This window comes from Trachinotus anak, unplaced genomic scaffold (assembly GCF_046630095.1).
Source record: "Trachinotus anak isolate AG129_WGS33_773 ecotype Australia unplaced genomic scaffold, CSIRO_AGI_Tana_v1 ptg000004l, whole genome shotgun sequence".
NCBI classification, from domain to species: domain Eukaryota; kingdom Metazoa; phylum Chordata; class Actinopteri; order Carangiformes; family Carangidae; genus Trachinotus; species Trachinotus anak.
The window spans coordinates 10,638,681-10,664,915 of record NW_027273855.1 but is presented as its reverse complement, the minus strand read 5'-3'; the positions used below and the strand labels follow the sequence as shown (position 1 = coordinate 10,664,915).

The following is a 26,235-nucleotide window of genomic DNA, read 5'->3' as shown; positions in this document are numbered from 1 at the left end:
TGTTTTCACTCATTGTACTGCAATGATGGTTGCGCTCGCTGTAAGGGTGAATGTGTGTAATGTGTACTATCATCGCACTCAAAAGTGGCAGGTCTCAGACTGTCAGAGATTCTTGTTGTTGGCACTCAGCTTTTTCTTTAGCAAATGGTCCAGAAAAAGCAAATGTGCACCCAGTGACTCCTATCTGATAGCTCAGCAGGTCTCCAGTCCTTCAATCTGCTGGTAATAGTATCACCAAGTCACACCAAATATATTTTGAAGCAGTGAGTAATCTCATATATCCAAAGTAATAAATATGTATTTATGGGTATTGTGTGTGTATATACATGTCAGTGGTGAGGGAAGCTGCAGTGAGAGGTCTTTCCGGGGTTGGTTCCATGTCAATTCAATTCTGGCTCTAGAGTATAGACCAGCTATCAATCTTACAGACAGTGATGGGAGTTTTCTCATCAAGTACACATGTTTTGAAGCTTTGCGGAAGGCTTATGAAGTATGTCCCATTGGGTGCTCAGATCATTGATATGACAAATCCCGTCCTTGTATACCTGGAGTGACAGCTCATTGCCAATAAATTAGTTGTGTTGGCTTCATCAGACCCCTGACCTCTAATGGATTTTTGGTTGTTTGCTGGTGAGTGCTGAGCAGCGTGCATGGGACTTAGCACCTTCAAATCTAATCAGGTTGAATAAAACACTTCTCTGTGTTCTGTCAGTTTATATGTAGTGTTTGGCTCTGTCTGAGAGTTTTGTACGTGTTTGTTTTGCTGTCTTCAAAACCAATCCAATATTTTCACTTAACACCTACACCTCATTAAGTTTTGGATTTACACCTTGCTGCAGTACTGTGCCAAGGTGCTACTCGAGGTGTATTTGCTATTTCTGAATTCCACCTTGGACTGAGGCTTGACACGAGGCGAACAGCCAAATGGTACAACAGGGTGACTGGTTGTAGTAGCCTCTCCCTGTCCTTCAAATAGCTGCTAAAAAGGCCCACGGGCAGCTAATCTGGGCTGGCGTCTGGCGCTCGTGAATTGGCAGCGGAGGTGATGGTGGAGAGGGACGGTGGCTGCTGGAGCTGGCAAGTCTGGAAGAAAGCAGAGTGGCACCTGATGGCTGGTGGTTCCTTTTTACTGATTACTGAACATGGAGGCTGAAAGGCAGGAGAACAGAGAGGCAACTAACATAGCTGATGAAGAAGAGGAGAACTAAAGGAGCTGGCCTCAGTTCATCGGAGGAAAAAAAGAAATCCAGGTGAGTCAGGAAGCAGGTTAGAGAAGATAAAGTGCAGCGAGACAGATACTTTTCAGACTCACAGTAGACCAACAGTATAAGGTTGCACACCTTTAGGTCTCATTTCAAACAAAAGACTTAAAGTTAACATTTTACCACCCTTCCCATTTTTGTGCTTTGCCTGAGGTGAAAGAGTAAAGAGACTGGGGTGTGAGGGTTGTGGGAGAGGAAATGACAATCTCTTGAAGGTCATAACAAATCTGGGACCTCAGCATTCCTTCTCAAACCCCTGCAGTTATCTGTGTGTGGCCCATTTAGGTGATGTATGCAATGACATATCATAACTTAAAAAATGTAACAACAGGAACCAGCTGACTTTGTCATTTTTTTCTTGTCTAACACCGTCTAACAGCACTGCTTTAAAAAGAAAAAACATTTCTGTGACAAAAAATATGTATGAGAAAAGAAGTGGCTCTGATAAAAACAACACAATCAACATCTGGCAATACACTGCATTGGCCAATCAAATATATGCAGGTAAAATGCCCTGAAAGATGAATGTTGAAACTGTACTCTTTATCTCGCAATTGTTGACACAGAGGATAAATGATTTCTGGTCTGTCTTTCCAGAGTTTTATAAACTGCTCTGCAGTGGTTTGATATGTGATTAGCTCTCAAACTCACAAATGTGTTACTCTGACTAGATTTCTTAATTTGTGCTTCATCTTCTCTCACTTCAGTAAATGTAGCAACAATGAAATATTATAAAAAAGCTTAATGTGCTTAAATGTACCAAAGGTAGAAGTTTTTCATACGTTGACCCACTTCATTGTTTTTAGTTATGATTTTATTACTGATGTAAACATCATGTATATTGTGGTTGGTCAAGTTTGAGGCCAGTTGAACAGGCCAGGCCAGCCGAACACCCAGACCAATGGTTGTGGGTGTTCGGCTATTTGTGCTATTTGTGTCCTGAACAGGCCAGTTCCACCATACACATGATATGACCAGCTGTTGTTACGATATGTCTGTTTGTTAAAATGCAAATCAACACTGAATCATATAGAGCAGAAAAAATGTTTGACAGCTGAAGTACAACACCTGCCTCAACTGGTAACATGCATGCAGCAGAGAACAGCAGCCGTTTTCTGCTGTACGTGATCCAGAGATGATGTACCGTTTACAAGTGTTTTGACATGACTGTGACATTTCCCTCCATTATCTTTTGCGATACAGGTAATAATAAATTCTTCCTTTTTTACTCTTTTAGTCCAAGGATTTTTTTTTCTTTTTTTACCTCACACTTTGTGACTCTGGCTGATCTTTTGCACAGGGTTATTTCAAGGTTTTTGCAGTGCAAGCTGCAGTGTAGGGGAAAAATCATGGGAACAGGAAAAGAGGGTAGTGGGAATTTATGAGGAGAGGGTGTCCATTAACACGTGCATTGTGTGTTGCAACAAAGGGCAGTTAGGTGGTGTTGAAGCAGGCATTAAAAAGATGGACACCACCTTGTTCATTCGTCACAGGAAAGAGCTGCAGTGATAAGAAGTTGACCAACTGTATCCATGCAGACACACACACACACAATTTAATTTCTAATCTTCCTCTAATTGTCTGTTTTACTCTCACCTCTTTCTCACATGAACAATAAAAGGTTGACATCTTCTTGGCCGTCTTAGGTGGAGCAGATGTCTTTGAAGGTATTGTGTAATCACAGAGAGAGAGAGATTGGTTGCTTCCATTGATTTTCATTTAAGACCTAGTGCTCTCAGCTCATCACCCCTAAGTATCCCACAACTTACAAACATGTGTGCGCTTGTGCATGCTGCTGCATCACACATGCAGCAATGTTAGCGTCAGCAATTTCACTTGCTTTACTTGCTTTCAGCATGTTAATATTTTTCTTCAGTATTATTATGCACTCCAAGCCATACATGTCACAGAAAGCCAATTTCCTGTTGTGCCCCAGTCCCTGTTGTGTGATTTGATGCTGTCTTAATGTAGTGTAAAAAGCCTGTGCGTGCCAAGTACATTCTTTTAATTAGGAAACCCAATGGACCTGTTGATTAGCTCTTTATCTTCATAAGTGTCTAAGCCTGCGCTGCAGCTGGACCACTTCCTTGTTACCTTACACTAGGCTGGCATGTCCCAACAGGTATGGAACAAGAATAGTGTAATTAATATGTTGTAATCTGCCATCTACTGAGCATGTAAAGATGGTTTTGTTAATGTGGTTCATGTTCATTGCTTGCATTTGTCAGATATGCCAGCATTTTTGCTTTTGCACAGTTGGAAATTTGGTAGCCCAGAATGATAGTAATGAACCTGCTAGCATGACCTCTTTGTCATCAAATTACATTCTAGCAGGTCATGCGGCATTTAGGGATCTGCCCTGCAGTCATTTCTCAGGCACTCCACCAGACAATTTTACCAGCATGATTCCTTAAATAACTTTACAACCCACAGCTTCACATGATAAATGACACTATTATATATTTCTCAGATACTCTCTCTGAGTTTCTTTTTTCCAGAATGGAGAAATTGCTGAGTCATCACTCATCCTTGGATATGTAATCTTCAGCCACTGGGTGCTAGGCAGAGGCACATGATATCCTTTATCGCCACTATAACTACTGCAGCCTTCCTCTTCACAGCCATTAAAAGGCATTTGTTACCATTTCACAAAACGGCCTTCTGACTGTAGGACTAAAATAAGGTCCAACAAAAATCAATGACTGTGCAGTGATTGTGTGACTGTGCTCACAGTCTCATCTGGGCTCACTAAAACGTAGCTCGTGGTATGTGGTGCTTGTACCTCCATCTTTTAATCTGCTGTGTGTCAGTTGAGCGTAGGCCGGCATGGGCCACAAAAACCCCTTTGAGTGCACTGTATTCATTTACCACAATTTGTCCATTATGCCTGGATACAATAGACAACAAGAGATTATTTTCTTTAGCTGCTTTATTCTTTCGGAGAGAGGGATGGTACAATGAATGATTCTCAGATCTCGCATTGCAGAGGAGCCAATCAACTTTTGATTGACTTTGAAATAACAGCAGTAGAGATAAAGTGCACTTCTGTGTGTGTGTGTGTGTGTGTGTGTCTGTGTGTCTGTGTGTGTTTGTGTGTGTTTGTGTGTGTTTGTGTGGAGAACACACTCACACATGAGCTGCTGGTTCATTGAACAGAATTTTACATGTGGCCTTTTGACACCAGCATTAGCTAGATAAGAAACAGTGAAACTCTTTGTCCACAGTTCCGTGATTTGAGGCTTGGTCTGGTCCATGGGGAGTTATGGAGGCTCCAATGAGCCATGTAATCAAGTATAGGTCAGTAGTTAATTATTCCCTGATTAATTAATAGATACATTGAAACTAATTTTAGAGTTTAATTAAATCCATGTTTCTCAACCTGCATTATTTTTGCCACCATGTTATGGAGGCGGGTTCTGAAAGAAAGTGGCCTTGTTGGTTAATGGAGCTTGAGAGAATCTGGACTCAGCACAGGCCATCAGCAGGCCAGTGAGGGCTCCAGCTACTGCAGTACAGTGTGGGTGGACTCATTTTATTTTTGCAGCAGTGCACCAGCTGTGTGGCCCACATACTGAATGTAAATTTAAAATAATATGGACTTGTGAGATGGGGACGTTTTTTTTATAATGAATTGTTCCATTTGAATGTGGATTAATCACATGATAAAGTATTATTCATTTATAACAATACACACTGATAATATTTATGCAGGCACAGAAAAGGCTCCACAGAGAACATGGTTTCATTTGTAATTATTGTATTGTAGTATGAAAGGACAAAAACTTCAAGATACAATTCAATCAGTCTTTGATCAGCCTTTTCTCCTGCTGTTTCACCTTCTTTGTAACTGGATGTGCACTTAAATTGTAGGGATTTCATTTATGGACTGACTCATCGTTCTGCTCATTTTAAGAGGTTTTATCTCTGTCCTTGCAGGCAGATGAATAAATCCTAATTAATACATAGGCTTATCACTTTTCTTTAAAATCGGGGGCTTCTTCTGTCTGACTACGCGGAAATCATCAATCCTTCACTCACCTGCCTGCCTCAAACAACATGCCGCTGCAAGGATGGTAGCAAATTGCATACACCTGCACTGCTGATGGAGAGTCTGTTTGCTTAATTTCCATGCCAACCAGGGGAATTATAACAATGTAATATAACTAAAATCTACAAGGCTTTAAACATAGCTGTTACAATGAAAGGTAAACATATCCAGTTTATTACAATTTAAAAGGGAGTTGTATTTTAATCCACTAAATGACTACAATATCCTGTGTGTATCCATGGTTGTAGCTCTAAATCCACCCATTATTGTGTTGCTAAGGCTCTTACTTTACTCTTAACAACTCCCTTAGTTTGTTAGTTTAGTTTGTTACTACGCCTTAAAAAATACCACCAATCTCAAAGTGTTTTACTCACAGTACAAAAGCATAAATGCAGGTAAAAGCAAGGAAAAAAACTTCACAGAATCTTTTTTATGTGCGAGTGTTCCCCACTGCGGTGCTCATTTTAATAACGCTTCAGGTTTTAATGATACCTTAAGTGCTTTTTTAAGGGTATAAGGTTACTGAGACCCTCAGGCAAGGCAACAGCTGGTAGACCTGTTGCTGCGTAGCCTGCTGGTGTTAGACAACACACACATCAACACCCACCTGCCTGTAAACCCACACCTTGGCTTGGCTCCTCCCCTCCCTGGTGCATGTATGTGTATGTGTATGTGTGTGTGTGTGTGTGTGTGTGTGTGTGTTTGAGTAATGTGGGAAAATCATAGTGACAGCCCCACTGAGCTCCTCCCCCTCCTTACCTAGAAAACCATTTGAGTTGAGGGGGAGGGGCTGTACTGTATCACTGAACGCATGGGAGTTGCCTTGAACAGGTACGCTCAGAGAGGGAAAGACACAGCGGCAGCTCCTGGATGTATTTCCTGGTGTCAACTGAGCCAAATTTTATTGGGGGAAACAGTAGTAATAGTCGTGGTTTGAGTGAGAGGCGCTTGAGAAACGAGGGTTTTTGGATTTTGTCCTTGTGTCTGCCCTGAAAGTCTCCAGCACATACCTGACAGATCCTGGAATCCTCTGGAAAACTCCCCTCAGAGGAGGGGATGAAGTCAGACGGGGAGCAAGGAAAGTCTGGTGAGTGAGTGGAAGTGCAGCAGCTGCTCTTGTGAAGTGAGTCTCAGTCCTGCTCTTTCAAAGGTTTTACAGTGACAAGCAAAAGGTGGCTTGTTCAGTGTCTTTCTGGAGTAAAGATCCCACAAGGGAAGATCTGTCTATCTTGAACAGCGACGTGTTCACATGTTGGCAGGTGTCATGTCTGATAGTGAGTCACTCAGTCACCTGTTTTGGTGCTGAGCCGTTGGGAGACTTTAACCTGCACTGACCTCAGAGTAGTTGTTATTGTCTGAACATGGGGGCAGAGACTGCACCATAAATTGATCTTTCTGCAGTCAGTTCTCCTTAATCTCAGTTTGGGCTAACGCTCTCGTCCCAACTGACTAGCAAAGACTGAGCTGGTAGAGACATGTGTTTTCACTCATCTGCAGACATATGGTCACTAATGTGGTAATCCAACCTTTGATCTATAAAATCCAACGATGTAAAAAATGTGACCAGGACTCCTACTGATTTGTGTTGGAGTCTTGCTACTTATCAGTGAATAGACCACAGTTCCTGGGATTTGTACAGTGAAGTGCAAATGGCAGTGTTTTCATGTAAAGACAGTTTTGTGCTCTGTTTCTATGGTAAACACTGTGGTCTGGGGTCACACTTTACATTCATACAGGAGTTTTTGCTGTATCAGCCAGACTGGTTTCAAAGTATTTTAGCTGAAAAGCATTAAATTACAACAGTTGACAAATGTTGCAATAGTGAGAGCTGCAAGTTTTTTTTTCTGTACTGTTTTGCTTCCAAATACCTGCATTTTATCAGTATACTGGTAGTTCACCTGCTCTTCAACCTTGAACTAAAAATAGCTGGAACACAGAGGTAAAAGTTCACAGGACAGGACAGTTGAGCGCTGTGTTTTCTGATTTCATTTTTGTAAAACGTCCCTGTGCTAGCAACACAGAAATGTAGCGTAAAAGTGGTATAACTGTGTTATATGTATTTTTTATTATTTTTGTAAATCTTTCAAGCTTAACCATGAGGTGTGATGGTGACACAATTAGTGCTTTTAAAGCAAAACAAACACCCAGAGGCTATTGATGGTTATCTTTACCTGTGTGGTTATGTATTTGCAATTGTGCTCAGCTTCTCACCTTTCTGTCTCATGTTTCTATGTCAGCCTCTTTGAGTACTGCTTAAGTAATTCCTCGTTGGCCTTTACAAACTGGAATTGGACAGCATTAGTCATGCAACCATTATTACTTGTAGCCATAGCAGCAGATTATGTATAATCATACCTGCTGTTGTTAATTTCCAAGCAGAAAAATTGACAAATGTTAAGGTGTTGCTCATCTCTGTGTTAAATTCACATCAAACTCCAGCTCCCTCACCTCTGCCAGGCCTGCCAGTCAAGAATCGACACCCAAAAATCATTTTAGATTACGTTGCTCCTTTGTGCCTCAGGGCTGTCACTCAGAGAGAAAACAGTGTTTTCAGATGAGTGACATGATGTTAGAGTGGGCTTAACCCTGTGGATAAACACCCTCTGTGAACCACATGGTAAAACAGAAGCTGTTGTTGGTTTCCACGAACCGACCTGTTGATGTCTGACTGACCTGAAGCCAGGTCAGGAACGTGGGTGTGTACCGGCACTTATATGCATCTGAGTGCGTACATATATCCATCTGTGCATATATGTCAATCATCACATGGATGCATGTGTGTGCGCTCGTGTTTGTTACCAGCTGGCTCAGCCTGACAGCATAATTGCGAGAGCAGCTGAGTTTGGACCTAGCTGTATAATTGCCTTCTTTCTCTGACTGTACTGCAAGTGAATGCAGCAAGCAGCTCCCTTGGGTGCTAGCTGGTTTCCTCCCATTGTGGCAGACACAGAAGACAATTTGGAAGGAGTTAAAGATAATCAGATGCCTGTCAGAAACAGGTCAGAGTTAATGGTAGAGCAGCTATAATAATCATGGGACATGCAAAGTCAGTTTTGCCACTGCTTTCTAGGAGCATGGAGTAATTTTGTGTTTCAGTGAGGATGGACTGATTGGAGATTTTATTATGTTCCATCTAGCTATCTGTCTGTTTGAACACCTCAGTGCCTAATCACATTTATTCCACTGCAAAAACTCAGATTAATTTGGCTGCTTACTTCGTCACTGTCACAAACCAAATTCATCCCACTGTTGGCTGCCATTTTCAGGCTCTGTCCATCCCTCCTCAGCTCATCAAATATACATGGATGGATGGCAGAACTTGTTCGCTGCAAGTCATTGAAAATGTAACTTACATTTGCAGTGACAGACTTTTCAGTCTTCCAGCTTTATTTACTGAAGCTGTCAGCAAAGGCCCTGCTCAGTTTGAAAACTGGGAACAAATGTAACTACACAACCATTAGCTACATATTTCAATCCCAGAATCTTATTGTGTATCTGAAGAGGTGACAAGGATTGTTTTGGCACCTCCATACTCTAATTTGTCTGCCAAATCATCATTGTCATCTCTGCTTTACTTTTCTAGGTGACAGTAGTTATTTTTGAGTAGAGTATGTTTTTCGGTGTGTGCGTTTGGTTGATTAAAGGGTTGCGAGGTGTTATCACAGTGGTAGAAGCTACCTCCCATAGGAACACTGGCTGTGTATGTGTGTGTGGATGAGTCCACACACACGTAAACAGATAAAATATCCATGGTGACACAGTGACTGCCCTCCCATTTGGCTCAGACATAAATAACAGCATCGTTAGCCTTCTGCACCAAAGGTCATTTCTCAACTATATGCACAGAAACACACAGACACACATGCATACTCTTCACACTTACTCAGCATGGACCCATTCAAACACCTCTTAGATTCCTGTCTCGGCTAATCTGTCCATCCATCTAATAGGATGAAGCAGTTAAATTTGAATATGGTGTCTGTGTAGGGACTGACGTAACACCCTGGTCAGACTCACAGAGTTCACTGCTTTGTGATCTGTTTGACTCCCACTCATGCACAACAAGACTATTCTCTGAAAATAACCAGCACAGCTCATCAAGCATAACCATGGAAGCAGTGCCTGGTCTGATGAAACCAATTAACATTCTCCTCATGTCTGGTATAAACTGTCCAGACTAAAACCTCAACCAGCAGCTTCTATCTGGAGGAACCACCTTAGTAAACCAATTTATTAACGCACCAACTCAGACAGCAATGTACATAATTAGTTATCCCCCCAAAAAGCAAATAGTGCACATTTCTGCAATTACAATATCCTAGAGTGGTCTCACTGTGTTTTCTAGCAGCGTTTATTTGTCAACTGAATGCATACTAATGCAAAACACTGGAGGATGATAAATAGCATGGAGCTAATAAGGAGATCATGGAGGAGAATAGTTGCCAGCCTGCACCTTCATTATCACCTCTGTGAAATGGTTGCCATTTTGGCTCTTTTGCAGTCATTTTCTCCAGTTGTATTTGAATGCCTCCATCCATCCATCCTCGTATCTACCAGCTATCTCATCTTCCGTCCAACCACGCATCCCTCATGACCTGAGCAGCACCTCTTCCAGATGCATGGAAACTATGATGCTAATCTCCATGATGAAGAAATTCAAAAAGCTGTTCAGTGTATCTCTCCATCTACAGCCTCAGAAGGACAGTAATCTCTCTTTTCCTGGTTTTTACATCATAGATGGGAGACAGACTTAAAAACAAACGCATTGTTTTGGCAGATTACTGTCAGTTTGGCACCAGTGCAGACTGGGAAAATGAGAGAGAGGGCTGGTTATGTAACTTTAACAGATAGTCAAAAATGAAGATGGCTGTAAAACTCTCATGCTCAGTCCACAGAGGAAAAATTACTTTTTGAAGGACAAAAAAAATGCAAATCTGCGCAGCTTTTGTACTTGCGAATGGTGAGCTCTCTTTGCATCAGAAAACGGTCATGCAAGCTCTGGCCAGTGTGGCTGATACTATCCACAGACAAGCAGGAGGGTTTAAAGCCAACAGACGCAGATCGTGGTGGAATGCGGCTGAGATTACTGCCTATCTTTCTCTCTGATCAGTTTTATGCTCACTGTCGAGCTCGGTTGTAACCCCACTCTCGCACAGTTCAGCCCCCATTACTCCAAGGACCTGAAGCATGAAATAGGCTTGCCAGCATGTGGATGTCAGATTCTGTGATGTTAAAGCAGAGACTGCTTGATCGACACTGGCTGACGAGAAGGGAGGGAGTCATGCTGTGAGTGACATCGTCATTTAAATACCTTTGATGTAAATTAATGGCGATGGCCTTGAATTTGGTAGAATTCAGACTGTAGTTTGTTTAGTGAAAGCACCTAGTCATGCTGAGAGAAACGTCATCAGGGCTGAAATAATTAGTTGATACACTGATACTCATTTATCAAGCAAACGTCTTTGCTGGCTCCAGCTTCTTTAATGTGAGAACTTGCTGCTTATCTCTGTTTTATATTATTAATTGAATATTTTGGGGGTTTGAACTGGCAAAACAAGCAATCTGGATACATCATCTCTTGGTTAGGGAAATTGTGAGTGCCATGCCATACATTCACTACCATGTTATAAGCTTCAGTCTCCATACTCACCTCTTTGTAATCGTTCAGCCCTGTCATCTCCTCCGGCGACACAGGGAGATTGTTCTGCTCATGAGAATTGACTAGCTAATCCAGAGCAAAGCTCTCCCAGCCAGAGCAGACACTGCAGGCTGCCTCCATCAGTCAGAGCTAAGGCGTTGCTACCGTCATGAGCCACTGATGAATTTGCTATCAATGGTCCATAAAGATGAGTGCAAGCATGCATGTGTGTGTGTGCAAGACAGACGCGTGCTCTGACGTTTATTAATGACTCCAGCATCTCATTCAAGATGAAAGGCTGTTTGAAATATAATTTGGCGATCTGCCCTGAATGACGTGTGCAGGAACAGACGTATGAGTGCGCACTTGTGCTTTCACTTGAATGAGGACCTGCATGTAAAAGTGACGTATTTTTCCTTTGTTGTCCTTCTGTCAAATTATTATTTCCTCGTTCGTGTGTATGACAATCACTCCTTCTTTGTGTTTAACACTAGAATAATAATAAATTGCTCCAGTCACAGGCAACCAGTTGCAACCAACTTAAAAAGACCAGTATGTCATTCCTCATCTACAGAGGATTTACAGTATTTCTATCATTTATGCTGACCGTGTTCAAATACAGGCAACTGTTGCTTTCCATTCATTTCTTTGCGATATGAAATGTATTCAGCAGATCCTTGAAACTTGCTTGAGATGTGTAATTCCCCATGAACGTCAAGTCTGCATTCATTTATTTCAGTGTTACAGTTGTGTTGTAATGCAGTTTAAATGCAAATTGATTTGAGAAGTGCACTGCATTACCCCAAGTAACTTTGACAAAGATTAAAGCAGACTTGATGTTCAGTGTGATGAATCACACAACTCAAACAAGTTGATAAGACCATGACTAGAGTTTTATATTATGCAGAAATAAGTTGAAATCAATGAAAAGTCACTAAAAGTCTCTAAAATACAGTGGCATGGTTTGCAGAAAGTCTACATGCTTTGTAGTGTATTGTACTTGAAAGAGGGCATATCTCCAGACAGTGTGGTTATGTAACAGCTAAAGTCAAAAAGTAAAATCATTTGCAATTTAGTTTGTCCACAGTTTTTTTTTGTCCTGGGGACACAAACAGGTTCTTTTAGGACAGAATGGTCAGATAATGGCTGCTGACTGTTTGTATATATGCCTGCAAAGGGCAAACATTAATCAGTATCCCAACATGCACTCAGTACGGTTGTGTGCAAATACCTACTTGAGTCTGTGTGTGTAGGAGAATGTTTCCCTTAATGAGGGAATTTCTGCATTTGTCAATTTTCTACCACAATAGATTGTGAATAAATCCATGAAATCCACATGCTATCTGGGATATAATCATTACAGGGAAATGGAACCATGCTGGAGAACGTGCATTAGCCTGAAGGCGCTCTTGCATGTAGTTTCCTCCAGAATAACAGTGCTGATTCTCATGGATTTTATAGGAGGAGGGGAAGCTGCTGCTGCAGAGACAACAGGCAGCATAGCGAATGAACCTGAGGACCTCAGGTAGAGATATGTTTCCTTCTGTACATGGAGGGAGTCAAGAAAGAATATTCCCTCACAGATAAATAAGTAAATCATTTCATTCTTTGATGAGGATAATAATCAGTACTTATAATTACAAAGTAATGTCTTATTTGCTTAGATAGCAGCTTTAAGATTCTGAATTTGGCAGGAGATCGTAGTTCACATGGCTGAGAAGTGTTTGATGAGGTCCACTGCTGCCATGTGGCTCATCACTGTGGCTTACAAGGACATTTTTGTGAGTGTCTGTTCGTGCTTTTATCTGAATTTGCTTACAAAAGAATGATGAAAAATAAATCTGTTGAAAAATCTTAATCACATCAGCATGAGTGCTCTAAAATCAATAATTTATTTATTTTAGGTATATTCAAAGGATTGCTGTGAAAGGTTAAGCAGTGTGGCATCTCTTTGAATGTCATTATTCAAGCAGGGCCACAGCTGAGTTGCCAAGTCCAAAACAAATAAGAGGATGTGGGCTGTTCACCTCCCTTCGTGAAAGCACTTGCTGCTCACATTCTTGACCCCGACTGCTCTTTCATTCCCTTTTTTTTTTATTCAACACATTCCTCATTTGGGTTGTTCCTTTGTCCTACACAACTGTATTACAATATGCCTTGCATTCAAACTTAAGTGTTACTGTACACAGACTCCATCTTTGGAGAAGAAATTATGTTGAGTATCTAGTGGCGAACTTCTCTACAGCATTTTCCTGTGATTATATATGACATTCCTCATGAAGATGTGTGTTTGGAGAGAATCATTATGTAGCACTGAAGCTGGTCTCAGTCTGCCGTCTAATGATATGTTGATTTTCTCAGCTGATGGGATATTTAAAGTAATTGAAGCAGTACATACACGAAATATTTGCAAACTACACAATCATTATATGAAAGAAATATCCTATCAAGATTTTCTTAAGTTGGTGTGCCTGCTCCATTATTTATCCATTATTTAGCAGTCTGCATACAATATGTGCATTATATGTCCATTATATAGTATGTGTGGTGGAGCACGGCCACCTGTCACAGCATCAGCATCTATTTTGCCATCATCTGCTCAATACTGTGGCTCTGTGTCCTCACTCTGCGAGCTGGCTGAATGAGAGTTGTGTGGGAACAATAGGCCTGTTAATTGATTTTTGTCTCCAGTAACAGGCAAAAATTGAACCCCACCCCATCTTTCCCTCCCACTCACTCTGAAGAGGGAGAACCAATCTAAAAATTTCCTCCCTCTAGACACTTGTGTCATTCCCTATCAATTTTCGACCTCCAATCCCGTTCAAGCCAAGTCCAATTTCAGCTGCCTTGTGGCCACTGGACTCTTTGACAGATTGCTGGACCTTTTGCAACTTTGGTTTCTGAATCCTGCTGGTTTTGTAGAATTGGCAGGGAAGGACCTGGAAGTGGGAAGAACGGTACAGGATGAGTTTGTGGGAGTGGCAGACAGAGACAGACAGTGAGAGAGGCCACTCACGCCTCAGAGAAACATGTGTTCCTGAGAAATGAGATGCACTGATTACAATGACTGACTGGTATTTGTGGACCAAGAGAAAAAGAAATGTTAAAATCTTAGGGTCTAAAAAGTGTTCTCACACAGTAGGAAGATGCCTATGTAATTTTTGAAAAAAAGATCTATTTTCTCCTCAGATGTTTAATGTCTTTTTTGCACCATTAAGTCCACTTCATGAGGGAAGGATAATAGATTCCGTGTCCCCAGAGAAGGGGCTGATATTTTGGAAAAATTTCTTGACGGTTTTCCACCATACCAAAGCTGTCACACAGAGGCTGCAGGATTATTTAGGAAGACAGTCTCAGCCATTTTGCTTAAATCATACAAATAGGAAATGACACTGATCAGATTCATAATTCACTGGTACCAACTGCAAGTCAGCTGATGCATGGACGCTATTATGCAAATGCACACATTCAAGAAGTCATTTACATCAGTGGCCGAGGATGGAGATTTTATTTACTGTTTCGTAGAATCATAATAACTAGAGGCAAGCACGTTTGGGGAATTGGAATAGAATGAAGGCAGAGGTCAGGTCATTGTCTCTGACTCGATCTGCAAAGAATCAGTCATCAGTTTAATCCTTGTGGCACTTCACCAGTGCATAAGGCTTCAGTCAGAGAAAAACATGAAGCTGGTACTATTTAAAGAAACTCCTTGTTCACAATTTTGAGTATTTCTAAGCATCAGTAACAGAGAATGCAAACACCACAGTGATACTCTAACTAGCAAAACTGCTAATGCTTCAGGCATTGAAGACGTTTCACGACACTCTCAGTTTTTCAGTGTGTTCTCTTTATTAGCCCAATTGTTTCTTTATCTTATCATGTTGTATTTGTTTCATTTTACTGAGAATAGTTCCATTTCATTTTATTGTATTGTACTATTGTACAATATAATATGATATATATGACACACACACACACACACACACACACACACACACACACACACACACACATATATATATATATATATATATATATATATATAAATATATATAAGGATATAAAAAAAAACCCCAAACTGTCAATTATAAGGGCACCACATTTAACACCAACATTCCAAACTAAGAAATTACACAACTAAATAATGAAATTTCAATGGAATCCCTTTCTGCTGTTCATCAGTACCAAGCTGTCCTGACAGTGCTGACCCTTGAGAGAACAGAGAGCAACAGTCCAAAATGGAGGAAGCTAGCATACCTTACTTGAATTTCACCTCCTCTGCCGGTGTATTAAACTTCTCCACAAAAGAGGACTGGCTTTTAGACGATTATGAGACAGGAGTTAATGGCACAAAGTGATTTTTGAATACACCGTGTGAACTTATTTTCTTGTTTGAGACTAAGCAAGCTAGCTCAGAGCACTTTTTTTTTTCTTTATTAACTGAATAAAGTGGTGTATTGTGCTGGAAACAAAATGCCATGGGGAAGTAAATGGCAGAGTATAGAGCAAATAGAAAGAAACCAGGAGAAGCATGTTCCCAGTTTTCTCGCCTGTTAGCTCTTAGCTCCCCAGCTATATTAGTTCACTGACTAGCCCTGCAACTAGTCCTTACATCAACAAGCTTCTAGCGCCACCTATTTTTCAGTGGTGTATAGATGAATTTAACTTTTTTACCACTTTTTTTTGTATTTTTCAATCAAATATTATAAAGCTTATAATCAATATTTTGACAATAACAATTGCCCATATGAAAACAATGTAACAATATGAAGGTTGGTCACTCATAGTGATGAACCTACAGAGAATTGCAGCTCCTTCAGCTTTATGAAGCTTTACAGTGAGTTTCAGCTCATTGTTCAGCTGTCTTGCTCACAGCTTTGCTGTTTTGGTTCACTAGCTCTCACAGTTCCCATGGCATTATCTTCAGCCACAGCCGGCAGCTGTTCTCACCGAAAAAAGCTCTAAAAAACCCACTGTACACTACCTGCTGACCACCAAACGACAGACACACACAGTGAGCGACTAGGTGGTAAATTTAGTGGAACATTTAGCAGCTATAAGACCAGATGTTTCCTTCAGGAGTTGGTGGAGATCAAAAAGACAGCTAACAGCAACACTGGCCTCACATCTATCAGGTGGCCAGGAACACGATTCCAAATAACTGATAATGTTGCTCCATAACTGCTGGATGTGTAAATAGGCAGCTGTTTGCGAACAAGTTCACCATATCAACTGAAAAGATGGTGGTCATGCTCACAACTTGTTTCTGATGCCCCCAAGTGGACAGGTGTAAAAATTCAATCGCTGGCTACAGATGGGCTTCTTGATTTGACCTTCAGTGCTGTAGTAGTTGGTGCAAAAATTTCCGCCATGATAGGTGATTATAACAGATATTGGGTGCAGTTAGTGTTGATTTTATTGTAACTTTTGGCTTGTTCACATCCTGTCTAAACATTTGACTGCATGTGTTTCTTGCCCTGTTTGACTTTGTTTTAGCAATAGGCTGTACTCTGTCCAAGACCTCATCAGTGTTATCACAAATGATAGAATGAATGGCCAAAACTATAAAACTAAAATCCAAGCTGTAATAAACTGTATATCTTTTAAGTTCAGTTATTAAGTACTGTATATGCCATACTGATTGTCAGATTAACATGGTAGCTGTCACATAGGAGTAGAAAATCTGCTTCCTCTGTCAGCCCATGGGGAGCAGGTGGTACTGAAGGCTGAGCTCACTGCCGAGAGGTAGCAAACACCCGACCCTGTTACATCCTCTCATCCCTGCTTGTGCTGTGGTTGTGATGGCAACAGAGTACACCCCTGCAAAATAAAACACAAGCCTATGTTGTCAAACTTTCTGTGCTCACAGTCCTACACTCTGACTGAAACAATTTTTATATTTATATGTCTGAGAAGTAATTAAGGCCAGAAGGTTTTTGTTGACAGTTGAGCAGTAGTGCAGCTAAAAACAGCAGCCTTGGTTGAGATAGCTAATATTTGACTGTGGTTGCCGTGGTGAAGGAGTTTATGCACACACTCTGAAAAAGTTGGATCTTATTTATATTTTTCCCTCTCAGGGTTACTGTCTTTTTTACTATTCACTAAAACCTGTGATTAAAAAACAACCCAAGGTCCATGTTTAATATGAATACCAGTCATTTCATGGTGTGCTTTTTCCGGGCCTTTTACAATGAAGTCGTGGTTCTTCATTCACCCACACCTCTCCATCAAAAAAGAAACCCTAACTATTCATACATGTGCTTTGAGATATTTTTCAATTGCCTCTCTCCGCTACGTTTCACATGAGCCATTTATGGACTTAAATGCAAAGGTCTGAGAAAAGGTGAATGCTGTTTGCAACAGAGTACAGTATCACAGTTAACATGTTAGCAGTTAAGAATGTTTTTGTTTATTTGCACTATATAAAACTATAAAAAATAAAAAGTCAAATGTAAATGTAAATGTTAAGCACAACTTAATGCCTGAACAAGTAACAAGATAATTAAGTTAATTTGCATATACATAAACATGCTAAATTATGAACTCTGCACTTTCAGTGTGACAAAAGTTGGCAGCCATTGCATGGTGGACCCTCCATGGGAATGAGCTGTATGGAGTCCTGGAGGGGAGAGCTGGAGAGATAGCACTTATCAGGAAGCTCCCACTCTGACTGTCATTTGTCCTGTAGAGCTACAGAGCGTGCTTCTTGCCGACCTGGAGGCTATGTGGACACTGAAAAATAGGTGGCTGTCTTCACATCCCCTCCAACCCCCCCAAACCCCAAACCCCCACACCCACCCCCCAACCTCTGACAGTCTTATCTAGAGTGCTCCAGCAGTGTGCTCGCCTACAGAAAACTGGAGAAGACAATAACATATCTGCTTCCACCTCACACACTCTGCTAATAACTACTGTGCCATATTTAGACAGTTAATCTAGTGTTTCCTATCATAGATGTTAAGTGTCCTCTTGCTGGTAAAGTGTAGGAATTTAAACAGTCATCACTGCAAACAGGTTTGAGTGTAGACGACCTGGTTGTTTTATTCAATGTGTTTTGACACATAACTGAGTCACCACGGGTTTAATTTAAGCCAGGAAGCAGCAGTCTGAGAATGCAAAATCAAAATCTTCTCCATATTTTTCAAGGGCTTATTTTTTATCATGAAGCATCTCTGTCCTCATAAATATTTGAGAGATTTGAGAAAGAGGGGTGAGGATTGGTATATTTATCTGCAGCATGTTCTCTACATCATACATACACTATGTTGGCTACAGCGTGAAAGCAGCAATTTGACTGAGGTATTTTCTTTTCTTTCATATAAGAGAGTCGCAAGATAAATTTGTGAGATGATGCTAATAACTCTACTCTGAAATATGACATGGGTCTCCAAGTAGTCAGCACATTTCTGTGAGGAGTCACTAGCCAAAATCCACCAGTTCAATCTTTATACAATGCAATAAATATTATAAGCTTATCATGAAATCTTTATGTGAAAAGTTATTAGGGTTGTAGAGTGAAACTAAAATAAAACTAAAATGAAAATACCTAAGTAAAGTGCAAGCACCTCAAGCACTGTGCTTAAGTACAATACTGCCTTCAATTTAAAGGAGACAACATTTCAAAAGAAAAAATAGATAAAATCAGAACGGAATTCAAGATCTACGTTCAAGGTGGATAATGATAGGTACTTCATATTTGGTCAGTGCCCATGCAGAATGTGAACATTTTTAACTTGAATTGAAATGTCAGACTTGGGGTGAGTCTTATATGACCTGGATGTTTGTGTAGGCTCAGTGATGCATAATAACTACTATAAATGTTGTCTCTCTGTGTTTACTAAACCTGTAACCTGTCCCAACATTTATGGCTCCAACATGTCTACAGCAGTTATTCTCACAATTAGTAAAACTGCTGATGAAAGCCAAGAGATATCTCTATTCTATAAGGGAGTGAGGGTCATATCAGCCGTAATTGTTAGCCAGTGTTTATGGGTTGCTTTGCACAATCAGTGCACGCACACTTTATGAATATGTATTCAAATAGAGTATGAAACTTCTATAGGATTTTTAAGCAACTGTGTCTTGTGGTCATGTTTTTCCAGAATGCGCCAGCTCTTTGGTTTGCCAATAAGGGTGTTGCTGCTTGAGTTGCTCCGTAAAATGTGCTTCTATTATCGGGTCCATTAAGTATACCTCTGTGTAATGACACTCCGCACACTGACGTTTTTCTCTCGACCCTTCTCCTAATAACCCCTTTTACATTTCATTTTCGTTATTTCTTTTTCTTAGCCAGTCAGTGAACACACATTAACGGACTCAAAACCTCTTAAACGTTAGGGTGAGAGCTAAAATGTGAGTAAAGCAAGGCTGCATACACCACATGTGTTAGATTTTAGTTTGTTGCGCTTTGGTGTAATGTTGAACATCTCTAGTGTCCTTATGCAGCATATCAACATATTACAGCAAGTCTGCAGTAAGAAGAGTGAAGGTTGACCTGTGTCATGATCGAACCATAGGATGAAAGATAGATGTGCCATTGGCATAGTAGGTGTCCGTCAGTCAGTAACATACAACAACGAATGTGTTGCTGGTGACACTGGAAACTCTGAATGTTTTTGAAAATGACAGTAAAATATGAACATCTATACAATGCAATAAATACTGGTTTTGTAGATTCTTATGTTCACTTCAGGTGTTGGTTCAACATGAAATCAATACGTTAGGGCATTGCTTGTAGTATTGCTGTCATTGGGAACAATATATTATAAGGTATTTTGTATTTGTAATTTGCCTTGGCAAAACAACAGAAGCTCCATCTATCTAAAGACAAACTAGTGGATCATTTTCATAGCTCAGATGCATCTGTGTCATCAACATATTCTAAATGGTCTTATGGATTTTGTAATCATGCCTTGGTGTAATAATGGTGAAAAAAAATGTATAAAATGGGTAATGTGAGCTTAGCATCTGCTGATGCTGATGCAAAATATAAAAAACCTCTTGCCCTGTCATTAAAGTTTCTGTTTTTGTCATGTTCAGTCTCCTATTCTCAGTCCTCCCATTCATTTCTGATTGATTTTGTCAGACAGTAATATTGGAGCTGGGATGGAGTATGAAGTATGATTTATGTGATGCACTTGATAGTGGAGCCATGCGAGATGGGGCTGAGCAGTTTCCCTCAGCCCCCCACCCCCCACCCCCCTCTGCCCTGAGGATGCATGAAATTGAGTGGAAGGACTCTACTCATTCTTATATAAATTACTCTCCATATGCTCCACCTAGACAAGTACATTCAGTGTGCAAAAAAGATTAAAAATGTCTTATTTTTAAGGGTTTGAGGGTTTAGAAATTGTGAAGAAAAGTGTGACATTTGTCTGTTGTGGCTTGTTTTAATAGCGAGCGAAGTTCTATCTCTGCTGCTGCTACTTTAAAAGCTCTTTGAAACATTTTCAGTGTTTCAGATTGTGAAGAAAAATCAATTCTCTCTACTACTGTTTTCATTTTATTGTTTGCTTCTTTGCAACAACGCCAGGAAAGAGCTTTGTAATGCACCAGTCGCTGAATATTAAATGGATACACCTCATAATTCCTGACAACACAGAGCAGGTTCAACAGGCAGCTTTTAAGACAAATTTCATTATAACATCAATTCCTTGTCTCATCTACTGGACACCACCTACCCCTATGATGCTCATTACCAACAGTAATTTAGAACTGCTGTTATCTCAATTACAAATGAAATCATAGCCTCCTATGGTGATGTTAAATCGATTTTGCATTTCAGACATAACCATTTCTGCAGTCATGTTGCTATTCAAAGCAAATGTACCTGTATGAGATTGGATTTCATTATGCACATGACTCTTCTCAAGCGACTAGAATTGCATTTTTACTTAGGTCTAAAAGCTGATTCACTGTTGAAGCTGCCTGGGAAAATCAAGCCACACACATTTTTACAGAGAATATTTTTGGCCATGACTTAGTGTCAGCCAGTTAAAACTTTCTTCCCTCTCTGTGTTGTAGTCCTGCTGCGTGAGGAGGTGGCCCAGCTCCAGGAGGAGGTGCACCTGCTCCGGCAGATGAAGGACATGTTGAGTAAGGACCTGGAGGAGACCCAGGGAGGCTGCTCGGCCGACGTGCTCTCTGCCACCGAGCTCCGCGTGCAGCTCGCTCAGAAGGAGCAGGAGCTGGACCGAGCTAAGGAGGCGCTGCAAGGTAAGGACCTCACCAGGCAACAACAAGCTTTGTGTGTTATTTCAAACACTAATATCATCATTATTATAATATAAGGGCAATGATGCTGCAAGAGATAGAAGGCTGTCTTCACAGGCACATAGTTCCTCAGAGTATTAGTGGGTCTTTTTTATTGGTTTCTCAGTGATGAAATGAGTTAGAAGGGACAATATAATATAATTTAATAATATATGCATATGTGTAATATATGTATAATAATATATTTCATATGATAATGTATAATAATATATTTTTGTTTTATTTTTCATGAACAATGCTCATCAAAACAAAAATGTGTGAAGATTTGTAGATGAGCAGGGTGAGGGGCACCCTAAAACATAATAAAAACTGTATTTCTTGTAAAGTTAACACCTTCAAAGGAGTTAAGAAACAAATACCGTGCACGACAAAGTACAGTGCACACACTAAGAAATTATTCAATAGTTAAACACATATTAGTTTGCTGTAATTCACAATGACAGTTCTATCCATTGTGCTATAGCCTACATTTGAACAAATGTGTAAATTTAGGAAGCCCTAATTTTGTGTGAGCGGGTTTGCCCTGTGAAAATTGGAATTGTGCAAAGTGGAGTGAAGTGGCAGCAATTCCTACTTTCTGTTCAACAGATTCTGTAATAATTTAGCTCCCAGCTGCTGTAGGTTTTCTGTTTGCTCCCACAAAACCCACTGCATTTTGCTCCATAGGGCTTGAAACCAGGTCATTTTTTCTTGTCACTATAATGTTAACACTAGAGCCTGGAACACTGTGGTTAATGCTGCCCATTAGCTGCATTACAAACCATTAGCATGTGTTCCGCTCCAGAGACGAAGTGGTATTTGGGGGTAAGAGAGGACATTGATGCAATGAAAAAAAAAAGGTCCACACTGCAGGCAAATCGCACCGCGCCACTCCCACGCTGTTCTGCCCACGTACCCTGGTGTACATACAGGACAATGGATGGAAGCTCCACTGTATCATCACAACAAAGCTGTTAAGTGGGGGAAGATGTGATTTACAAAAAAAAAAGAAAAAAAAACTCTCTGTTGGCTTGATCTAAACCTTACAGCCCAGTGTTTCAGTGCACTTCCTGTGTATATTAGTATTTCCAAATTAAAAGCTCTGGGAATATAAATCACCAGCTGTAGACTTGAGACTAAGACTTAAGTTCAACTTAAAAATAAAGGACTTAGGACTTGACATGGACTTGAATACTGTGAAGCACCTTCCTTAAGACTTGTATCACTACAGATTTGACTTCAAAGCAAAAACAAGTCTCATGTTTTGACCTGAAAAGAACAATCAAGAAGGTGAGAGGCTTTGTACGGCCACACACCTTGAATATTTAATTGTGAGAGTGATGCATTGAAATGTTCAAATGCTGTGTCATTTTAAAGGTCAGCATTCAGAGACTTCATTCTTGACCCACAAGTTGCTTGTTAAAACAAGCTTACATGTTCCCTTTAAAATGATGCTCTTCCACCTGAGAGTGTTTTAATGTTAAAATATAGATAAAATATTATTCCATATAAATTAACCTTCTGACACCAGGTTATCTCAGAAATGTCATTAGCCTGGCTACCTTGGACAGAGCCTAAGCAATTAACAAAATAGCCAAAATGATCTTTTCATCATCAGAATTTATGAAATACAAATGTATGGTACAGGTCCCGCTCTGCTAATGAGCAACAACCACAGTATTTTTGGTGCTCTGTATCTGTTTTACAGAGTGAAAATGGGAATGGGAAATAGACTTACATATTGCCCTCACAGAGTCTGTGCAGAGTAAAGTGATGAAGAAGTTCTGCCAGACAGTGCACAGTGGATTGCAGGCCATCAAGCAGAGATGTCATCAGCATGGCAGTGAATCATTCTTTTCAAAGACTTATTGCCCATGGAATGAGGCAGAGCACAAAACCACCATTTTGGTATCAGACAAACCACATGACATGCTGTCAGGGGATTCTGTTGCTGCGACACGTTACTCGACACTTGCAGCCTATGCCTTTTAAAAGAATTGAACAAAAACAAAACGGACTGGGGTAGAGGAGAGCAGAGCACACATCAAATAAATACTTATCTCTTCTTCAGCTGGATGTTAGGCTGGCTGAACAGACTGCACACTGGCTCATACACTCATTTGTATGACTCAGCCCTGTTAATGAAGGCCAAAGTCTACCAGCCCCAGCAGGCACTCACAGTAATCAGTCGCTAATGAAAGCTTTATAAAGGGGGACTTTGGTTGGCTTACAAGGTCCAGAAACGTTAAGCAGAGTGGATCTTGTCTGCAATTAAGATGGGGAATGTGGGAGGACAACAGGAAATTGGCTGTTGTCATATTCAAGTTTGCCTCTGTTGGAGTCAGTTCAGAGACTAACTGAAACGACTGTGAGCTTGAGTGAGAAGATGTTCCTGTTGCTCTTCACTGTCGGCCCTCAAAGCCGCAGCAGCAATAGAGCACAAATTGATGTTCAAGTGGAGCTTTTGGCCAGAGAGTGACCCATGGAAACAAATTGGCATTTGCCTCAATCGTGAAAGTAGCAAGATTTCTGAATTATATATATTTTTTATTGTTATTTTCCACATGACCTTCCTTTACAGCAGTAGCTGGTTCCCAGCTCTTTTGTTAGGCCATGGTTGTTGCATTCTATCTTCATACACTGACACTGAGGCTTGTTCAGACTCCAAGGATACAGTTTTTTTAAGACAGCTATAAAAGGCCACTAGCAGTTTTGGCGAGCTTTTTACTCTTATAATGTTTGCATGTGGTGTGTAGCAGCCAGTGAATTTTGGCTTTGTCCTCAGCAATATTTACAGTTGTTTCCAAGCAAAAAAACAAAAAACATCTGTCATCCCATTTTTTCTCATTGTTTTGTGTTTGTGTTGCTTTTCCAGCTGCTTCCACCAAATGCATTCATGTTCCGTGCTGCAGATACTCGCACTCCGGCAGATTGAAAAATGTGACTCTATGAATATTCTGACACCATTAAAGTTGAGACAAGACAAGTTTATTTTGCATATATTAACATCTTAATGGGCTGTTACAGGCATATTGAGCATGAGAGACAATGAAGGCAAAATCAGAAAGGTAGTTTGGCAATGACCAAATGTTTTATAAATAAAAAAACTATTTGTAATAAAAAGGCATTGAGGGTTAGGCAAGGAAGCTGAAAGTATATAGTAAACTATTACTTGTAAATTTGATAAACTTTCCCCACTTGCAAGATAGAATTGTGATAAAAAAAAAAGTTATAAGATAAAAAATTGTTTTGCAATAAATTAATTGGCCTTTTGGTATCATGACTATATTAAGCAGTCTCTCTCAAAGTACATAAAGAGTTAGATCTCTGGCTTGGTTTGTTAGGTGCTAGGTAAACTTGAGGGTTGAAGGCAAATTTTGTGCCCTTGTCCAGTGGAGGGCTTATTCCCAGTACCACAGTAGTTCTGGTCACTGACCCAGCTTAAGTACATGGCTTGTTTGCATCGGATTTCTCCTAGAGAAACAGATATTTCTCATGTTCCTGAAGCCATCAGCATTCCTTATCTGGTTACTTTCTGTGTTTGGAGGGTTTGCAATACAGCTAAAAAGTTGGAGTTGGAAATAGTTGGGATTTAAAGTGGCTTCTGATAGGGCAAAAGAACATAGGCCAAATGTTTTTTGAGAATACCTCATTAACTACAGCAATTTCCATATGCTTCCAATTGATTGGAAGCAAGATGTTGACTCTATTTGATTTCCCCCAGTTTTCACAAGGCTGGCATATTGTGAACATCCCACCAAATGCTCGACAGAGTGTTTTTCCCTGAAGAATGAGAGCAATGTTTGGAGAACTGAAGCACCCTGGGGGTTTTTATTGAAGCGCTACCAACAATTATTGTGAAGCAGAGTAGCTTTGTGTTTTTAGTTTGTATTTATTTATTTTCCTGTGGTTCTGTTTTGGATGAAAAAGCAAAAGGCTGGAGTGACGAAGAAGCATGAAAGCAATGCATCATCCCCTCCTTTGCTCTCTGCCACTTGAGATGATACCTGTTTACTTTGGGAATGGTTCACAGACACTGTGCCACTCCTACCTCAGTTCAGACAGTTTGCGGCTAAATAACATGTAGATTTGCCTATGAATACAAAATAGAGAACGCAGAGAGGAACACTACTTATTTTCTCTCTTCATTTCATCCCTCACTGTCTCTTCCTCTATTTCCCCCTCTGCCTTTGTTTGGTGTGATGCCCACACCATTTCAATGTTAAGGCCTGTGCTCACTCCCACTGTGTGCCAGACATCAGCCTGGTAGCACTATAATTGTAATCGTGGGTAATTGCAAACTCACAATTGCAGGTTTTGTTATGATGCCTGTGGGCACTCAATTCAACCCAAGAGCTACTGCTTAGAGTCATTTCATCCAACCTCACTTCTAAGTATACAAATGACAATGAACTGAAACTGTCCTGGCAATCTCCTAAGCCTAAAGTGAAGGAGTTTATAGTTATGCAGTTGGACTATTGTCAAATATTGTTTATATGTTTTATGTGGACTTTCTCATCAAGGTTGTGTTTAATGAAATTTCAAAGTATAGTTGGCTCTCTCTGCTTTTTTTTTAATTAGCTATTTCCTCTTTGGGTAATTACTAACACTGAGGGACTCCCAGTCAATCCAGAGCTCAAATGAAAGCAGCAGACAGCTATGTATCATCAAAGCACAGTGTGCCCGCTCTGTTTAGTGTCATTTCACGCTACAGCGTACTCAGAAAGCAGCTCTGTCCTTGACTACAAGGCCTTCCCTCACTAGGTGTTTAAACACCAATACACACAGACACACAAACACACACACACATTCAGTGCTGTCAGATCTCTTCAGGCTACTTCACCTGATAACATTAAAGTAATTGCAGCATTTTTTCTTTTATTTTAAACAAATTAAGGCTTATTAAAAATAAATAAATAAAGGACTCCAATTGAATTTTGGAAACCTGGGGAAACCATCTAGGGCTGGTGTGTGTTTTGACAAATCTTCGGTGATTTCGTTCCTCATTTCTCGCAGAAGTTTCATCACGATAGGTA

General features: G+C 40.4%; 1 protein-coding gene across 3 annotated transcripts in view; it reads left to right on the top strand.

Moving 5' to 3' along the window:
• Nucleotides 1–26,235, top strand: part of LOC139620366 (kazrin-like) — a 172,912-nt gene that overhangs the window by 135,078 nt on the left and 11,599 nt on the right. For 2 of the 3 annotated variants that reach the window (XM_071475790.1, XM_071475791.1), the window contains one exon: nt 20,972–21,163. In XM_071475790.1, coding sequence (XP_071331891.1) covers nt 20,972–21,163 — 192 coding nt within the window. Of the gene's footprint in view, nt 1–6,098; nt 6,398–20,971; nt 21,164–26,235 lie in introns of those variants that run through there. The other variant, XM_071475792.1, reaches the window with a different exon arrangement.